We start from the raw sequence: 19,964 nt of genomic DNA, 5'->3' as shown, positions 1-19,964 counted from the left end.
GAAGAGTTGAGGCTGTCTGGTATCCAGTAGTAGAGGTGGAGGCAGCGGAGCGCTGACACAATAAACCCAGGAGAGTTGAGACGATCAGGAACTCTGTAGTAGTAACGGAGGCAGCGGATAGGAATCAGCTGAGTGCAGGCACGATGAACACAGGAGAGTTGAAGTGAGCAGGAACTCTGTAGAAGTAACGGAGGCAGCGGATAGGAATCAGCTGAGTGCAGACACGATGAACACAGGAGAGTTGAAGTGAGCAGGAACTCTGTAGAAGTAACGGAGGCAGCGGATAGGAATCAGCTGAGTGCAGACACGATGAACACAGGAGAGTTTGAAGTGAACAGGAATCAGCAGGAGCTGAATACACGAGGAACACAGGAACACCTTCAGAGGCTCATGGGGAATGAGACTCCAAGATCAGGCAACCAGGTGATGATCACAGGTGGTTTAAATAGGGAGGGTTGCCTGATCATCCAATCATTTGAAAGCAACAGGTACTGAAGGTTTGAAAGGGCTGCACATGCGCAGACCCTCAGGATGGCGGACGGCCACGGTTCCTGAATACACGGGAAGTGGCACTTACAGTCCGGTGAGTGACAACAGCCAATACCAAAAGATAAATACATACCAATGCTATCGCATGCGCTAGCTGCGCACCCACGGGACCCGGTGGACAGTATATCTGTTAGAATACTGTGATCAGTGAAGACTGAGGGCCATGGGGGTGCAGCTATAATTATATACAGTACAGTGTTACACAGTGAACAATAGAGATGACGTAGCTTGCTTCTATAGGTCCAGACAAGGGTAGTTCCAGGGTGAACAGGTCATAGGCTGATTCAATCTAAGGAATCCAAAGGTGGGGGTCGTCTCCCAGGGGATGAGCTCCTTTCTTCCCGCCAATGCTCCAGTTACAATTAGCATTTAATAGCCAGTATCATACAAAGGTTTATTCCCTAACATCAATAACTAGAGTATGCAATATGCGATCTCTTCGGCGATGGAACCGGACAGCTGCTGATGAATAGGGCTTTAATATGACACTAGGCATGATGCCTTTCCTATAACCTGAACCTTGAATATCACTGAAGTGTACGTATAATCAATATGAATATGAATTATATAAATAACTAAATGTTGTAATGCGAGTGTGTGCGTGCGTATTTTACCGTGCGTTCGCACCATGCCACGTGTTACGTGGCATACGGATCGCAATCGCACGGCAAAACAATATTAAACCAATATACTTTCGTTCATCCAATTATACGACTTCGACAATCTGTAAACTCTAGACATACTGTTGTGTGTGAAGTCCCAAGAGATCTGTTTTTGAGATACTCAAACCACCTAGTGTGGCACCAAAAATCATTTCACGGTCAAAGCCATTTAGTCCTAATTTCTTCCACATTCTGGTTCAGCAACTGAATATCTTGTCTGCATGCTTTAATGCATTGAGTTGCTGCTACATGATTGGCTGATTAGATATTTGAATTAAGGAGCAAGTGTACAGGTGTACCTAATTATAAGATACTTGTTTGAAAGGTGAACTATCCTTTAAAATAAAACCTACTAGAATAATGTACTGTTAAAACCTATTGTCAGTCGGGCATAAAGTGCATTAACGTGCTCTGATTTATTTGGTACTGTAACAGAGGGTTAAGTTATTACAGTTGGCAGACATAACCCACTGAGTGATTATCGTGACTATGGCCATACCATTGTGTGAGCAGCACATTGTTTTCAGATATTAGAGTGATAAATGCAGGTTCCAAAATAGCCTCCAATAGGAGTGTTTTCATATCTGGCATTATTAAGAGGACCTGTCACGTGATCTCTGGGGATAATAGACAGCTGCCTACCAGAGCTGCACTGGGAAAGCAGGCACAAGGGTGTTCAGACAGAGGCTGATGAAGCTGAACTGAGTGTGAAGGTTAATAAAGGTCATCTTTTCTAACTTCAGCAGCATCACAGATTCATCTATCAGGCTTTCAACTGAAAAACCACTCAAATTCACATTATCAGATTGTTTTACCAGCAGCATGACCCAAGTAATGACAAACGACATGTACAGCTACACCTATGAAGAGAATGAATATATGAACCAAGAAGATGATTGGGATCGAGACATGCTTTTAGACCCAGCATGGGAAAAGCAACAAAGAAAGGTCAGCAGCCTAAGCATCATAACATTTAAAGTTGTGGAATGATGTCTTTAATTGTGCAAGGGCAGAATATATCTAAAAATGAGCTGTATGCATCCTGAACAGTTTCCATATTTGTAAAAATATTATTTTTGAATGTGCATTTAAGCATAACATAAGTGATACAAATGATTTACATTTGATGTCCTTGTTTCTACTCATTTCATTTGTATGTACTAAAAGTTGCTATATTTGTCTATGACTTATTCTGGAAAGAGAAGATGCTATGTACATTGCTGCCTGGTATGCAAAATAACTATATCACTGTGTACTTGGTGAACAGTACTCAAGCACTGTAATAAACTGTAATATAACCACAAGTAATATAACCACATGCACTCCCTATAGCTCAGAGATAGGCAACCAGTGGTGCTTCAGCTGTTGTTGACCTACAAGTCCCAGCAAGCCTTGTCAGACAGAGTGTGGCAAAGGAAGAGGAAAAATACTTCCTCTGTCTCCTGTCCCTACTCTCACTTGTCAGTGTTTGCACTATAGTAAATGCAGAAAGTTGTGCAGAAGACTCGTGTCAGGTGGGGATTGGTATGTTGGGGTACAAGAGGCAAGCTGAGAACCTCATGTCTGCCCCCCTGTAACAAACGCCATTGAAAACCCAATCAAGATTGGGATAATAGGTGCCAGGAATAATGCAAAGTGCAACACTAGCCATATTATGCTTCTAATCAGATATTTCAAATTCTCACTGCCCCATATCTTCGTAATCCTTATTCTCTCCTCGATCAATTCTTATTTGTAGACAGTTAGTTCACTTTCAACCAGGACTGCATGACTTTAAATTGTGCAGTTTTCTAAATCACTGAAACCAGGACATCCCAAAACCTGACGATTCAGGTGAAACTCAAACAGGTGGCCACATAAAACAAAAAAAAAGTGTATTTCAACAATTTTTTACTTTTACTTATATTTAAATAAATTGAAAGGTGTCAATAAGCTAGGTCCCCTTTAAATGAACACAATTGTTCGGTGTAATGTTTAAAAGCATATGCCATAAACGGACATTTTAGAAAAGGAGGTGGGACCAACAGCAACCAATCAGATTCTGATATTTTTCTAGGACAGTTTAGAATGTAAAGAGCAAGCATCTGATTGGTTGCTGTAGGGAATATCGTTTCTGTACATTTATCTGTGGAAAAGATGTCAGAATTACTTGTCCTATGTTTCATTATGTTAAGAATAATGGTAACATAAAACTGATCAACATTGCATTTTAGCACAATTATCCTCTAATTTATTCATATGTTAGTGAGATATAACATTTAAGAAGTGTAAAATGGCAATTACAACCATTCCTTTCTGTTTAAACACACATTCTTCTAGACAAATCCTTTTTTGATGAATCAAGACACAAAGGTGGTTTGAGGACATATCCATTTTAATGTTAGGATGAAAGTTGCATACACATATGTAAGCAAATTGAATGATATCTTTGCTTCTTTAGCCGAGCAGCAGGGTCACCTAAGGATTACACCAGAACATGACTTTTTGCAATTGGAAGATGAGCATGCACAGAGATATAGCAGATATGGACCAACCATCATGTTTCATGATAATCGGATCAGTTTAGACAGAATTATATTTGGATAATGTTGAGGCCAAACACACATCAGTGCAGGGCCAATTGCCCAATATTGCCAGGAATATTGCAGTATATGTGCCAACTCACAATGCTATCTCCACATGCCTAAAATACTTTTTCATTGAAGGAAGCAAAATAGTCACCTTCTTCTGGAATATCAAATCTCTTAAATCACAAAAGATCCTATAACCTGATAACCAATCTTTAAAGCCTACTGTATGTTATCTTTTGGCCATATGTGAGGTGTCTTTAACTGGGCTGCAATCAACTGTGCAGTGTGAACAGAATCTGAATGCATTTACTCAAATGGATCATTATGCCTTTGTGAGATGTATAGGCATACACACATTGCAATATAATTATAGCATATTTATTAGACAAAACTGGTCAGCTGAATTTTTCATGTAGGACTCTTAATCACATATGATCAGTGCTCTGAGGCTTCTTGTCCATGTCACTGTTGTTTTGCAGAGTGATAGCATCCATTAGGCAACCTATACTCCCAACTAGGGCCCAGAGGGCACCGAGGGGCCTGGATTGCTCTAAAATGTTTTAATGTGTGTGGTTTTTTTTCTACAAATGAGGCCGGGAAAAGGTGAATTGGGGAAACATAGTCTTGCCTAGGGTCTCATGGGGTCTTAATCAGATTCTGTTGATTTGACAGAGTGTCCTAATCACTTCTACACCACATACATAAGCTTCAACAGTTGTTCATTTCCAGAGTGGCTGCCTTATGTATTATGGTCCTTGTGCATTTAACCTGATGCAACCATTGACTAAACAAGCAAATTACAATATCTCCAGAACTATAATTCAATAGTGTCAGCCAAAGGTGGTAATTAATGCATTCAGAGTAAGAATACAAAAGTAGGACTTACTGAATGGCAAGCAGGGATTGTGCGGATATAACCTAAATAAGATTAATCATCTTTAGAGATAAATGCATAAATCATCACTCTAAAAAAATAAATATTATATAACATTTAAAAATGTTACATAAAATGCTTTACATGTACTTCTGAAATGTGAATGCAATGCATGTATGATAGTGGGAACATAATAGTGTATCTACCAGGTTACAGCATAGGCTAATAAATCTGTAAGACTACACAATGTTAGATCTGCTTGTCAGCAGGGGATTAATAGCCTGACAAGAGCTGTCACTTAAAGCAATACCTGGCAATCCTTCAGTGGAAACTAGGACCCACCAATATGCCTTCTGATACCTGTCACTTTATGACCCAAACATTGCACCCAAATGCTAGGGATTATATACTTTATTTATATGACTTTTGCTGCCACATTTCTAGTTTTATTTTAATTAGCATAAGTTGTTCATGACCAGAGCGCTCACACTACAGTATATGGTAGTCACTTGTCTTTCATTATGATGAGACCTACAAGTCACTTTGAGTGCCCTTATTTTATACAACTCAAAGGTTAGTGAACTGGGTCCAAGATCATAATAAAACTTTTTAGTGAAAGGAAAAACATTTAACTCAGTAGATCTCCCCATTTATATAGTAACACTACACATTCTTTCCTTGGATACCATTGTAGATTGCTGTACATTTATGATTTTGTGTTCAATTTGTTTCCCTTCCAGCATCATGGAATCTGTGCACTATATACGTAAAAGATTATGATAATTTGGTTGTACCGGCACTGTTCTGTTTGAGTTTATAAAGAACGTTTTATTTTAAATAACCAAGAAGCAAATATCAAGTAAGTGCAAATATGAAAAGAATGCAGAATGACATATGTTACATGAAAAAGTAAAAAAAAACACTCATAAGCATAATACATAATTAAGTTAAATTTTGAAAATAACACTTCCCATGATAATGTAAACTATAAATTCAATTTGAAATAGCAGTAACGTAACACACTGGGCCCTACAGCAAAATTTTGGGTTGGTCTTAGCATTACCTGTCCATCAGTACAGTGAAGCATGGTTTAGGCTTTCAGAAGTGTAAAGCAGGGCCTCCGGAGCAGACTTGCCAGTATTGGTGGACCCCTCTTACCGACAGCCAGATATCAATTTGATGTAATTCCTAGTGAATTCATATACTGCATTATCATAAATAATGGTTTACCCCATAAAATTGCAGGCTCCTGTAGGCAGTGGGTGCACTTTAATAGTTCAGACATATTGATCTGTCTCTGACATATAAAATAAATGGAGTTTCACTATGGTATATTTATTGTTTCCATGGCTAGAGTCGGCGATAGATTTAGCTACGGTAGGCCTGTATTATGGACGGCAGAAGAGTAGAATCATCTACTCCCCTCTACAGCAAAATTATCAGCAACAGTAGAGGAAAGTAAACTCGAATAATAGGAAAAAAGTAACTAATGTTTTACAAGTTCGGGATCAATTGTGTTGGGTACTACATTCTGCTCTGTGAGAGAAGTACACAATGTTCTTTGTTAAAAGTGTGGTCAGTGGATGGGGTGGTGTTAGGGTACTGAGGATTCTCTGCCTACAGGGTTCAATTATATAAATCCTTCCCTGATCATGACAAGTATTAGCATTTGTGGATGAGAGCAAAATTAAGTTAAATCAAACTCCTTTTTTAACCCCTTTATACATGTTGAGAAGCTGCTTAAAACGCCATCCACAAAACAAGTAAACCTGAACTGACTTCTTACCCTAAGTGTAAATAGCACATAATTGGACTTTACCTACTTTTCCGATATGATTATGCTCAGTCAATACAATAAATAATATAATATTGGCAATATAGAGTAGGGCACCATTGATGTACCTATATATATAAATGGTTAAATGCCCCAAGCAATATATTTCTGGTTGAAATGGATGCTGCTGGCATTTCCTATTTATCACATTGAACAGTTACCCCAATCAGCCGTTCCTGGCAGGCAGTAGACATGTATGTCCTATGAGACAATCTCTTGGAAGCGGAGGGACAGAAGACTGCCTTTGCAGCTATTGTGGGCAGCAGACTCTAGACTGTTGCCATTCAGCTGATATGCATGGTATGAAATCTTTCAACAGATGCTACTAGCAAATGATGAAGTCTGCGGGATTACAATGGATGAGATGGCTAATTATAACTACAGTTTGTAAAGTCTGTGGTAATCCAGGCATCTTTCTAGCAAATTCTTTTTTTCAGGACTATCAAATGTTCTCCATCCCCACTATCAATCCAGAGTTTTTAATTTGTCCACACAACCTTTTATACAAATAAATTGCTACAAAGAATTGTAAATAAATATATTTTATGTTGTAGTGTAATAATTGAGGTGCCATCCCGCAAGGCCCGGTTTTGTGGACACGCATAGGAAGGCAGGATTGCAGGAACGGCAAGCTGTCGCTTATCATCTTATCACATTTTTTTCTCTTATTTTTGTCTACCAACATAATAACCAGCAAATTATAAGGCTGCTGACAGGCGTATGTATGCAGGTGGCCAGGTCTGAATCAGGCTCATTTGCATGAACACGCCTTTATTGTACGCAGCCAGCGTTGGTCCGCCTCTTCCCTTCCCTTCTCACATCACCAGTTGTAAGGAGTCTAAAATGTCACCTGTGTGCGACGCTGAATACATACATTTGCGTGTGGTTGTTTTGTGGGCATGTAAAAAACACATTTTACCCTCTGTAAACTGAATCAGGCCTATGGTATATCCAGCTTGATGGACATTGAGAGCATGATGCTTGAAGGAAGATATAAGGCGACAGCACATCAAGAGCGACATATGGACCAAAAATTTTAAATCTGGGCCAGCTTGCTTCTCATCTAAAATTCAAAAAAATGGATAACTTTATACCAAATATAAGGAGTTAACCCATGGTACAATTCCACCACTCCATTATGATATCAGGATAATGTACCCTTTAATTTGTATGTTTGTATGTTCTCCCCGTATTTGCGTGGGTTTCCTCCGGGTGCTCCGGTTTCCTCCCACACTCCAAAAAACATACTAGTAGGTAATTGGCTGCTATCAAAATTGACCCTAGTCTCTCTCTCTCTCTCTCTGTGTGTGTATGTGTATGTTAGGGAATTTAGACTGTAAGCTCCAATGGGACACGGACTGATGTGGGTGAGTTCTCTGTGCAGCGCTGAGGAATTGGTGGAGCTATATAAATAGATGATGATGATGATGATAATATACAGGGTATAAGGAGATACAGGATGTCACAGAGAAGATCCATTATCATAAAAGACTAAAGTGTTTTTATATTGGATAATAGAACTGTGATGTATAATATTCTCATAGTGTACACAATGCAGGATACATTATTATTAGGATTTGTATAGCGCCAACATATTACACAGAGCTTTCCAAAGAATATTGTATAATTCAAATCAGTTCCTGCCCAATTGTAGCTTATAGTCAAAATACATTGTCCTGTAATGCTGAAATGGTATTTTTAAAATATAAACTTCATTAAAATGTGTCCAAACAAACAAATTTGAGTGGGGACGAATTAATAGAAAAGGTGCAGAAATTTTATTTATATGGACTGACAGTGAGGTATGTTTACCAAAGATAAGAAGCGCCTTTTGTGCTTGTCCATAGTTGCCAACATTTGACCACTTGTCTGGGTGAACTAACAGAGACACACCATGACCATCCAAGCCCCTTATTCCTGCAAGCACAGGTCATATGAGACAAAGCTGAAGTCGATGGGTTGCAGAAGATAGAATTGTGAGTCAATGAACAGGCAAACAAACAGAAAGCAAAATTAAAGCTATTAGCTTCCAAATGTATCAAAAGACATAACATATTTTTGCAAGAAATACACTTGTTTGGTAGTAGGGTGCTCTCTCTTAGGTATTCGAGAGGTGAAAAAACCCATTTAAACATTCCCACAATTTCTGTTGATCAAAGTTGTTTTTCTGAAAAATAGTGATCCAAGTTACAGTTTTCTAATGGTTAAAATCAGGAGGTCCTGGAAAAACAGGGGATACAGGAGACCTAAATATGAATGATCTACCTATTGTTAGGCCTATATAGCAAACAAAATGCATTGAAATCTGTTTCATTGTTTCATATGGGTCTTCTTGGAAATAAAACATTCCATAGATGATAAATGTTTCCTCTCAGCTGTAAAATAAACATATAGGTTTCTGGTAGTCAATGCACATCATATAATAATAATAGTAATAATTGTTTATATAGCACCTTTTCCCAATAGGACTCAAAACACTTTTACATATTTGTAGAGGATGAGGCAACAATCCTAGGAGTACCCAGTTGCTGTTCTAAGCTGCATTAATTAGGCCTTTATGATCCAGTTTGGTCTGTATGCCTGGGGTCTTCTTAGCTATTTTGATACTCGACCTAGCTACTTGAATGGTCTTTATTTCTTATACAAACTACCATAAACATTTTTGTTTATTTTACAAGACAGTACATAGTATACAAAACAATGAATAAGCAATACACAAAGAAATAAAATTCATAATGTTAATAATTGACATCAGTAATTTACATCAGTGGATAATCGGTACAAATTTCATAAGAATTGATTTAAGGTGGACATGTTTTATGGATCTCGGACAAGTGATTCCTGCCAATGATTTTGTGCATCAAAAAGTGCAAACCAATGAACATATAGAACATAACAAAATATGGGTCCCATGCCAAGTCCTCCAAGCCTCCAAGTGCCAAGTAGCAACATTTTGGAAACAGCTACGACCACCTCCCATTCAAAAAATTAAATGTAAGATTTGGTTCATAGCTTGTATGGAAATAATTACCCACTTTATTTACAACAAAGGTGACAAATTTAACCAAGTGTGGGAACAATTGTTTATTTAAAATTTGGGAACCCCATATACTCCCTAATGATATTTCTGTGGATTGAAGTTTCAAAACATCTATAGCATTGGTACGCTTACTAAATTTGTTATCCTTTAGAGACAATACACTTACCTTTTTATTTTTTATTTTCTTCTCTGCCTTTTCCACTTAGTTCCCCAATCTACCCCAGAATTTTAGAAGCAAAGGGAAGCAGAGACATGGGGTGATAGTTGGAGAGAGAGGATGGGTCAAGGGAGGATTTTTTGAGAATAGGGGAGATGAGAGCATGCTTAAAGGCTAAGGGGAAGATACCAGTTAAGAGAGACAGGTTAAAGAGGTGAGCAAGGTGACGACAGGCATTAGAGAAGAACTTGAAGGGGACTGGGTCAACAGGACAGGTTGTATATGAAGAGTTGGAGAGAAGAGTGAATATCTCAGACAGAGTTACTGGAGTGTAGGAGTCAATGGTGGCAGAGTGAGTGATAGAAAGTATGGGTGGGGGGAGGTGTGTCTGACGAGAGCAGATATCATTGTGCATAGAGTCAATTTTGTCTTTGAAGTAGGTGGCAATCAAGAGCAGTGATGGACGAAGGGGGAGAAGGTGGGGGAGGACACAGTAAAGAATTAATGGTAGCGAAGAGGCGTTGGGGTTTATTGGAGAGGGAGGACATGAGGGATGTGAAATAGGCTTGTTTAGCAAGAGAGAGGGCAGAATAGTAGGAGAAAAGGATGAATTTAAATTGGATGAAGTCAGCAAAGGTGCAAGATTTTCTCCATTGGAGTTCAGAGGAGCGAGAGCACTTTTGGAGGAGACGAGTTAAAGGGGAGTGCCGGGGTTGGCACTGAGAAGGAGCGGGATGACTGGAGCTGCAGTGTCAAGGACAACAGAGAGTGAGGAGTTGTAAGAGTGACAGTGGCATTGAGGCATGGTAGGGAAGAAATGGGAGCGATGAGGGATTTGAGGGAGGATGCAAATATGATGGGGTCAATGCTGCTGATGGGACACTGCATGTGAGCGACTTTGGGTGGCAGGAGGTAAAGAGAGGGTAAAGGAAAGGAGATTGTGGTCAAAGAGTGGGAAGACAGAATTGGAGAAGTTATAAATGTCACAGAGATGGGAGAACACTAGGTCCAGGGAGTGACCATGACGGTGGGTGGCGGAAGTAGTCCATTTGGGAGAGGACACAGGTGGTGAAGTTTTCCAGAAATTGTATGTAAGAGCCAGGGAGACAATAGATGAGCAACACGAAGGTGTAGAGGGGAGAAAAGATGGAGGAGAAGGAGAAGGAGGATTCAGGGGGATAACGCTTAAGGTGTAGCCAGAACACAATAGAACACCTACAAGACAAGACAGGAAGTGTGGGAGTAGGAGATATGCCTGTGAGAGAGTGCAGTGGGGGAAGCAGTATCAGAGGGAGAGATCCATGTTTCTGTAAGGGCCAGGAGACCAAAGGAGTAGGAGAGGAAATGGTCATGAATGGAAGTGAGCTTAATGCAGACAGAGCTTGTATTCCAGAGTGCGCAGGATAGGGGAAGATGTGTGAGAGGAAGGATGGGTGTAAGGTAGGCGGGATTGGATCTCCTGGGGGAACAAGGTGATATGTACTAGAGAGAATGGGCTTGGGCAAACAGTATGGAGTAATGATGTGGGGAGCCATGTGGGGGAGTGGTTGAAATGGACAGTAATATGGCACCAGTGATGTAGTAGCTGAGTTCTTGCAGAGTCATGAAATAGGAGAGTGGGTCAAAGTCAGATAAAACTCAGTTTCAGCTCTTCATACAGCAGATAAAGCCTTGAGTAGCCTTGAACGTACAATGATGACATAGCAGGCAGAAACAGTTGAAGCAGGAGGAGGGAATGGCTGAGCAAGTAGTACAGCAGGCTGATTAAACAGAGGTGATGTTGAATGGAAAATAAATTAACAGTAAAACAAGCTTTCATGAACTAAGAAGGCAATATGATCAGAGTCCAAAACAGTCTTTCTGTGGTGTGGTTGCAGCCAGAGAGAGATGGAAACATCAGGAGTAGATTATAGAGTTTCAGGTGAGTGCTCACTGTTGTCCTTGTGTAGCTGTGGTGATGGGTAGAACGTTTTTCTCCTGTTTCCTCCTGTTTAACTCCGGTATAACTCCAAATTATGATATTTAAATCTTAATACACTTGTAACTACACATTTAGAACTATACACCCTAGCTAAGCAGCCATCCCACTTAGTTCCCCAACCTTCCTTTCACAGAATTCCATAAACCAAGACAAAAAAGTAATACATTCTATTTGCACAGTTTAATCATGCTCTTTATTTTGTATGCTATTTACAAATTTACATGATGGTCATGTTCTTGTATGCACTGTTTTGAAATAAAAACTTATTTCCCCCTCTTTACCAGAGCTAAGAGGGGGAAGGAAATAAACAGCTGGGTAAATAAAAGAAGGTTGAAATCAGTGACTTGGTCATAACCCTAGGTAGAGGAGCTGAATACAACATTTAAATCCATTTAACAAATATCTGGTCCAAACCCACAGTGATTCAGATAGCCAAGGGGCACCACTAACCTTTTGCCTGCATAGATAACTACCACTACCCTTTAGCAAGCATCGGAGATTACCATCTGGTGCTCTGCTTGGTCATCATGAATCAACTTTGCAATATAGTTATTGAGCCACATTTCCAAGACCATAGCTGCAATATTTACATCACAATTCAACAGAGAAATTGGTCTAAATGAGTCACGTTTTTCAGTTTTTTTGCCAGGTTTAATATGATGTCTGTTAGTTATCAGCATATTAACTAATAAACACACCAGTATCAAAGGCTGCACTTAGGGTTGATGGATTTGAGGTGCTATTAGATCTTTATATCTGGAATATCATTATATTAGGAAGCTATTAACATCTAGGGCTTTCCTTTGAAGGAAGAACTTATTGGTGGTCTCTACTAGAATTGTGATCAAGGCTTTTAGTTCATCTCTGGATGAGGCACATAATTTGGGAAATGTGAAGAAGTTGTGAAAAGAGTTAGCAGCAGAGTAGTGAAAATACCACAATCCAAAAAGTCCTGTTGGAACTGGGGTGAAAATTGTATGTTAGCCAATATTAAATTCTAAGAGTGAATTACTCAATATAACGACATATTGACCAAAGTAGAACAATAGGAAACAGCAGGTTGTTACTGGGGTTCAAAAAAGACCACAACTGTATTAAAACTTCAAAAAGCAGACAAATAGAATTAAAGTAGTAAAAAATAGATATGTAGAAGTGTGGAGTTTCAAAATAAATATGCTCTGGATATTTAGATGTATAAATACCAGATAATCATATAATAATCTTCTTCAGGTTATTATATAAATATATTTTTATTTTGCTCTTACATACAGTCATGACCAAAAGTTTTGAGAATGACACAAATGTTATTTTACACAAAATCTGCTGCCTCAGTTTTTATGATGGCAATATGCATATACTCCACAATGTCATGAAGATTAATCAGATAAATTGCAATTAATTTCAAAGTCCCTCTTTGCCATGACAATGAACTTTATCCCCCAAACAACATTTCCACTGTATTTCAGCCCTGCCACAAAAGGAGAGCTGACCTCTCTCGTTAACACAGGTGAGTCTTAACGAGGACAAGGCTGGAGATCACTCCGTCATGCTGATTGAGTTAGAATAACAGACTGGCAGCTTTAAAACAAAAGTGGTGCTTGAAATCATTATTCTTCCTTTGTTAAACATGGTTACCTGCAAGGAAACACTTGCAGAAAAGGGCTTCACAGGCAAGCATATTGCTGCTAGTAAGATTGTACCTAAATCAACCATTTATTGCATCATTAACAACTTTAAGGAGAGAGGTTCAATAGTTGTGAAGAAGGCTTCTAGGCGCCCAAGAACATCCAGCAAGCGCCAGGATCGTCTCCTAAAGTTCGTTCAGCTGCGGAATCGGGCTACCACCAGTGCAGAGCTTGCTCAGGAATGGCAGCAGGCAGGTGTGAGTGCATTTGCATGCACAGTGAGGTGAAGACGTTTGGAGGATGGCTTGGTGTCAAGAAGGCCAGCAAAGAAACCACTTCTCTCCATCAAAAACATCAGGGACAGACTGATATTCTGCAAACCATCAGTCCTATGCCATGCCAATAGTAAAGCATCCTGAGACCATTCATGTGTGGTGTTGCTTCTCAGCCAAAGATGTGGGCTCACTCACAATTTTGCCTAAGAACATAGCCATGAATAAAGAATGGTACCAAAACATCCTCCAAGAGCAACTTCTCCCAACCATGCAAGAACAGTTTGGTGATGAACAATGCCTTTTCCAGCATGATGGAGCTCCTTGCCATAAGCAAAAGTGATAACTAAGTGACTCAGGGATCAAAACATCCATATTTTGGGTCCATGGCCAGGAAACTCCTCAGACCTTAATCCCATTGAGAACTTGTGGTCATTCCTCAAGAGGTGGGTGGACAAACAAAAACCCACAAATTCTGACAAACTCCAAGCATTGATTAGGCAAGAATGGGCGGCCATCAGTCAGTATTAGGCCCAGAAGTTGATTGACTGCATTCCAGGGCGAATTGCAGTTGGAACTGCAATTCTTCTTCAAAAAGAAGGGTCAACACTGCAAATATTGAATCTTTGCATAAACTTAATGGTCAATAAAAGCTTTTGACACTTATTAAATGCTTGTAATTTTAATTCAGTATACCATAGCAACATGTGACAAAAAAGTCTAAAAACACTGAAGCAGCAAACCTTGTGAAAACCAATACTTGTGTCATTCTCAAAACTTTTGGCCATGACTGTAGGTTTCCAGTTCATCAAAAAAGACTAACACTAGAGCTTCCTGAAATCCCTGCTATGGGATAGCTTCTCAACACTTATATCCTCTCGTAGGATGTTCACAAATACTAATAGTATATTTCTGTAGCTATGTATTTTTTCTCTGACTGTTCCATCATATAGTTTGCAGTCTATGTATCTACATATTTATTGGCAAATCCTATCCACAGAGTAATTACTCCTTATTTGATTTCATTCACTCACTTTATTTAGTAGAAATCGCTAGCAAAACCGTCAGAAAAAAGAGGGTTTTTTAGACCAGCTTTTGATTTGCTAGATGGACAAGCACAATAGATAAAAGGTGCCCTTATAGTGTAGCAAATACTTGTGCTATTAGAGAACCAAAAGAGAACCAACATTTTTCATATGTAGAGATGGCAGCATTCCCAATGTAAATGAAATAATTGCTTATCTGGTTAAACTCTTGAATCAACAGAATTCCCAGTTAAATCACTTTAGCCTTAAAAAGTTGCTCAGACCTTGTAGAAATTAAAAGAAATTACTAGAGAGAGACACTTATAGTGTAGTAAGTAGGTTACACTTTAATATAGAGCTAAAATTGTACATACATTATATTAAGAAAATTCCAGCTAATCTATTGCCCCATATGTAGAGTCCAAGCTATTCTCTTACTTCCTGGGCTGGACTGCTACAATTTAAGGTAGTGTAGCAGATGCAGTAACACAGGTTCATCCTGGGTATTATTGTAATACTTCCCCTGATGAAGTCCTAAAATAGCACAAAACGCGTCAGGCAATTTGAACTTCTCATATTTAAATAAACCACTTTTTAAAATCGTGGTAAAATAATATATTATTTTGAATATTGTTAGATATCTTTTAATATTTTAATTTTCTGGAACTGGAAGCCCAAGTCAGACTTTTCAGTTGCACTGCACATAAATGAATCGGCAAGCCGGATCACGTGTGTGCAGATGCACCAACACTGGCCCGGCAAAGCGGTAAGACTATTGATATCAATCAGGTTCTCTGGTGATATGTTATTAGTCAGTTGCAGAGATAACACATTTTCTATGACTGCTATAAGCGGCAATAGAAAATCTGTGCTATCAGCACATAATTATAAATAGGAGCCGTAATATGTCTTGTGCTTTGTAACTAAGACAGGATCTTCACTTTATCACTCTAGTCTTGTGTATGAGGTTTTCTGTATTCTCTCTTTCTCTAAATCAATTTTTTTTACTTGTTCAACAAAACAAAGGTCCTTTCTAGTAATATTACTTACAATATGCTGAAAAGAGGTTTTAGTGCAGCATCTAAAAGTATAAGTTTCATAAACAGTGCCTCTATATAAACCATCTGGTTAACAATGTTTATAGAACTTTTAAATCAATATAATGCATTTGAAACTGTCATAAGTAGGCAGAAATATTTATTTGCAATGTTCTCCTCTACTATAAACAATAATGTTTGGTGATTACACGAGATGTAGCTGTTTTTTTATAGACTGACTTTAACAACCTCCCAAAGATTCAGTGAGTCAGGCCTTTCACTTGAATTTAAATGTCACTTGCTCGTCTAAATAGTGAATCCCTGTTAAGAAACAGAGCTCCCCTGGTACGCTTTGCTGGAAGAGCTTCTGTAACTAAGTACACAGAACAGTAAATCCTGCTGGAAGCAATGTGTGCAGTCTTGTAGTTTTAACGCTATGAGTAATACCCTCTGCTTGGACTTTGCTATCTATTAATAAGACTTTAAAGACATTTTCAGTGAGCAAGAGACCTATAATTTTACCTTGCAGTATACTGTTTTCTCACTACATCAAAGTGTTTAGAAATAAAGAAGAGATTATACATCCTTGACCTTTTTTTTTTTTTTTTTTTTTAACTATTTATTTTTAAAAATAGCAATCATGTACAGATAAGAATCAACAATAAGTACATTTGCAGGAATAAAAACAAAAATAGAGAACATTACATATCATGGGCATATGTCAATGAAACTGAAAATATTTCAGTAGCAAATATACAAGACAGCCAGAGGTTATCATTAAACAGACAGGTAATTATATAGTTGTTATCCAGAATACTCAAGAAACTATAACATTTTATAACAATATAGTGTGTGTGTGTGGGGGGGAGTAGGGCACTGGTAATCACAGAGAATGAAAGAAAAATGAAACACACTTCTCTTTATTCACACAATTCCTTACCCTTATCTTTCCCTTTCCCTTTTTAAGAGGAGAAACAAATAAATGAGGGGCAATAAAAGTTTCGAAGGAGATTACTACTTATACCCCATTCATACTGCACCAAAAACCCGGGTTTTTGCAGAGGCACGCTGAAAAACCCGGGTCTTGGTGCAGTATGAATAGTCCAACCACAAAATCCTGGGTCTAAAATCCCGGGATTTAGACCCGGGATTTTGCGAGGGGTAATTCCCGGGTTGGACCCCGCTCGCCTGCAGTATGAATGGTGCAACCCGTGTAATTCCCGGGTCTCACCATTCATACTGTAAAAAAAAAAAATGGCAAAGTAAAAAAAAATGATTTTAATTAATAAAAAATACATAACAAATGTTTACTTAACTTATTTTCAGCCAGCGGTGTCTCCGGTGCGTTGCCGGCTGTCAGGGGGACCTCTGGGTACTAAAATTACGTCATTTCTAATGTTCCGGTGATACAATCTTCGAGTTCTGTTTTTGCTACACCATTCTGCACAATGGACCTGAGTCATTAAGGAGAGCAAGGCAAAAAAAAGGAGTAAATTTGATCCGGGACAAACCATGTTACAATGCAAGGGGTGCAAGTTAGTTGATTATTTTACATGTAAGGAAAATACTGGCTGCTTTTTTAAGTAGCACACAAATACTTGATTTATTGCTTTATTACATGCTTTATTATTACATTGAAACTTAAAATTGTTATAGGACACGCCCTACCCCAACTAAAAATCTGTCCCCACATTTTAAATTTACCTCCCCCTCCAATGCAACATGGTTTTGCCATGGTGCAAAGTTACTCCTTTTTTTATGCTTTGCTCTTCTTAATGACTCAAGCCCAAGATGTCTAGGAGAGTGACAACCTCATTCACCCTTTCTGTAGATCAGACAATATTTCTGGTTTAAAGAGACCTACTATTTAATGTTAATATTGTGTTTTGTGTATTATAAAGCAATGGCACTACTAATATGTGCAATACCCAACTTAAAGATGACCTGCTATTTCTGAGATAAAGTTCTTTTTAGATAGTGCCTTGTACATTATGTATGAGGTAAAAAGAAAGTCCCCAGCACTCCCCCTCGCACAATAGGCAGGGGAATCTGTGACGCAGTAGGAAGCCACTAGGCATCGAGCATGAATCCAATACCACAGCGGAAATTCTGCATTTACATATATAACGTGGAGGGACATTTTATGGGAAAGTGAGTAATACATTATGCACCCATGCAAAATGGCCTTTATCTCTGAAATGACAGATTCTACTCTAAGTTGTGTATTCCAAACACCTAAATCGTCCTTAGTGCCTGTGCTTTATAGTGCAATGACAGAAAAGACGTTTTGTGATTGGCTGTGAAAATGCAATACTGTGTTCTTATTTGTACAGACATTTACAGCTTGGTGCAATTCACATTTACGGAAAGCTGGCACAGAGATTGAGAACATTGAAGAGGATTTCAGAAATGGACTAAAATTAATGCTTCTTTTAGAAGTAATTTCAGGTTTGTTGTTCATTTTATTACATTTATCTGCCGTTTTACATCGTCACCAACAGTCTCTGATTAACAGGGCAGTCAGAGGTTTAAAAAAATTTGTCTTTAGAATGTCCCTATTTCTATTGACCAACTGAACCGTGCAATTCCTCTTATTTTTGAATAGCAGCGGCAATTCACACTATCAGTTCCATTTGTTTGGGTTTTGCAAGTAAATATTTACTGAATATGAGTATTTAAATACAGAAAAATTATACATGTTCAGAGTAAGAGATTGCATTGACCCAAGGTCCACCTAGACTGCAATACATGCGATGTAGAGAAAGTAGCAATGTGTCTATACAATCATCAATGAACTGGCAAATCGTTTTTATTTAACTAAAGCACCAACAGCTTGCATGTCTCTGCCCACAATTAGGGTCCGTCCATATCACTCATTTCGGTCTGTTTGTTATCTCATATACATTTTCATGTTTTGGCATAATAAAAAATATATTAATTTACCTCCCTGTAAAAAGCAACACTGCTTTCCTTTTCTTCTCAAATTCTTTTTTTAATAACTTCCTATCTGGAAGTGTGTTTTTTCTCAATCTTCTAAATGAAAGTGACACCTTTTCTTCCATCCATATATCAGTGATTCTGAATATGGCTTTTAAATCTATTGTGATATTCCACAAACTTTCCAGAAACATTAGGGGGCATATTTACTAAATTGTGGGTTTGAAAAAGTGGAGATGCTACCTATAGCAACCAATCAGATTCTAGCTGTCATTTTGTAGAATGTACTAAATAAACTATAACTAGAAACTGATTGGTTGCTATAGGCAACATCTCCACTTTTTCAAACCTGCAGTTTAGTAAATATACCCCCTGGTATTTGAAATCAGGGCTCCACCTCCTGACTCTCCTCCTTACATTATGTACTTCCAAGTTCTATTTCTCTCCATTGTTTCCTCATTGACTTTGTATGTGTTGGGCACATTTACAAAACTTGTTAAATGGGAAATGTAAGTATATGGTGAGCCTAGATCACAGTTTCTCAACCTATGGTACATTTGGTTGTATTGCAAGCTAAATAAAATAGCACTACCCTTTGTTTAATTAAACTAATCAGTTTTCTATATGAATAATGGATATCAGAATCAGAGAAACAGCTATATATATATATATATATATATATATATATATATACATATATATATATCTATAATATAAATGTCTAGTGGCGTGTGTTAGTCTGTCTGTGTGTGTGTGGAAAAAATAAAACCAAGCTGCAGCGCCACCTGCTGGGCGGAGTTATACACTGACCTACTAAATACTTAGTGTGTGTGGAAAAAAAAATTCAGAAAGGGCTGAAATTTGGTATACTAAGATGTTTTTAATTTGTTAATTTAATTTGTTAATTGTTAAAAGTGTTTATAAAGATTTAAAAAATATATATATATTTCTTGAAGGAGAAGTGACAGTTGGGAGTGGTTGGTGGTTGCCGGGGGTGACAGTGGGGAGTGGTTGGTGGTTGAGGCCTGGGCTATGGCCCAAATGCATGACAAGAACCTTTTTAACACCTGAAGTAGCTTGATTTGACTAGAATGCATGAGTATCATGCACGGGTTAACTTGTGTGTATATATATATATATATCTACATACAGAGTAGTAAGAGGTAATTAGTAATATTTACACAAATAAAAGGCTACATGAAAATTCCATGTTGTGAAATCTATATGACCATTATCATCTTCAAGTATCATCATCACTAGCCTGTCCCTTACTCCATCTGGTCATGCCATGAAAGTGGAATTGAGTGGCTTTTGTACTTTATAACTGTAGAGCTGAAAACTTCTTACTATGAATCCTCTACCCAATTATTAACCATTTTCCTGGTTTCCTGGATACATTTT

General features: G+C 38.2%; 1 protein-coding gene across 1 annotated transcript in view; it reads left to right on the top strand.

Moving 5' to 3' along the window:
* Positions 1–1,846: 1,846 nt before the first annotated feature.
* Positions 1,847–19,964, top strand: part of ACTN2 (actinin alpha 2) — a 69,811-nt gene continuing 51,693 nt past the window's right edge. The window contains exons 1-2 of the mRNA XM_075203733.1: positions 1,847–2,159; positions 17,960–18,074. Coding sequence (XP_075059834.1) covers positions 2,034–2,159; positions 17,960–18,074 — 241 coding nt within the window. The 5' untranslated portion in view covers positions 1,847–2,033. The remainder of the gene's footprint in view (positions 2,160–17,959; positions 18,075–19,964) is intronic.

Source organism: Mixophyes fleayi, chromosome 3, assembly GCF_038048845.1.
Source record: "Mixophyes fleayi isolate aMixFle1 chromosome 3, aMixFle1.hap1, whole genome shotgun sequence".
Classification (NCBI taxonomy): domain Eukaryota; kingdom Metazoa; phylum Chordata; class Amphibia; order Anura; family Limnodynastidae; genus Mixophyes; species Mixophyes fleayi.
This window is presented reverse-complemented; position numbering and strand designations above follow the sequence as displayed.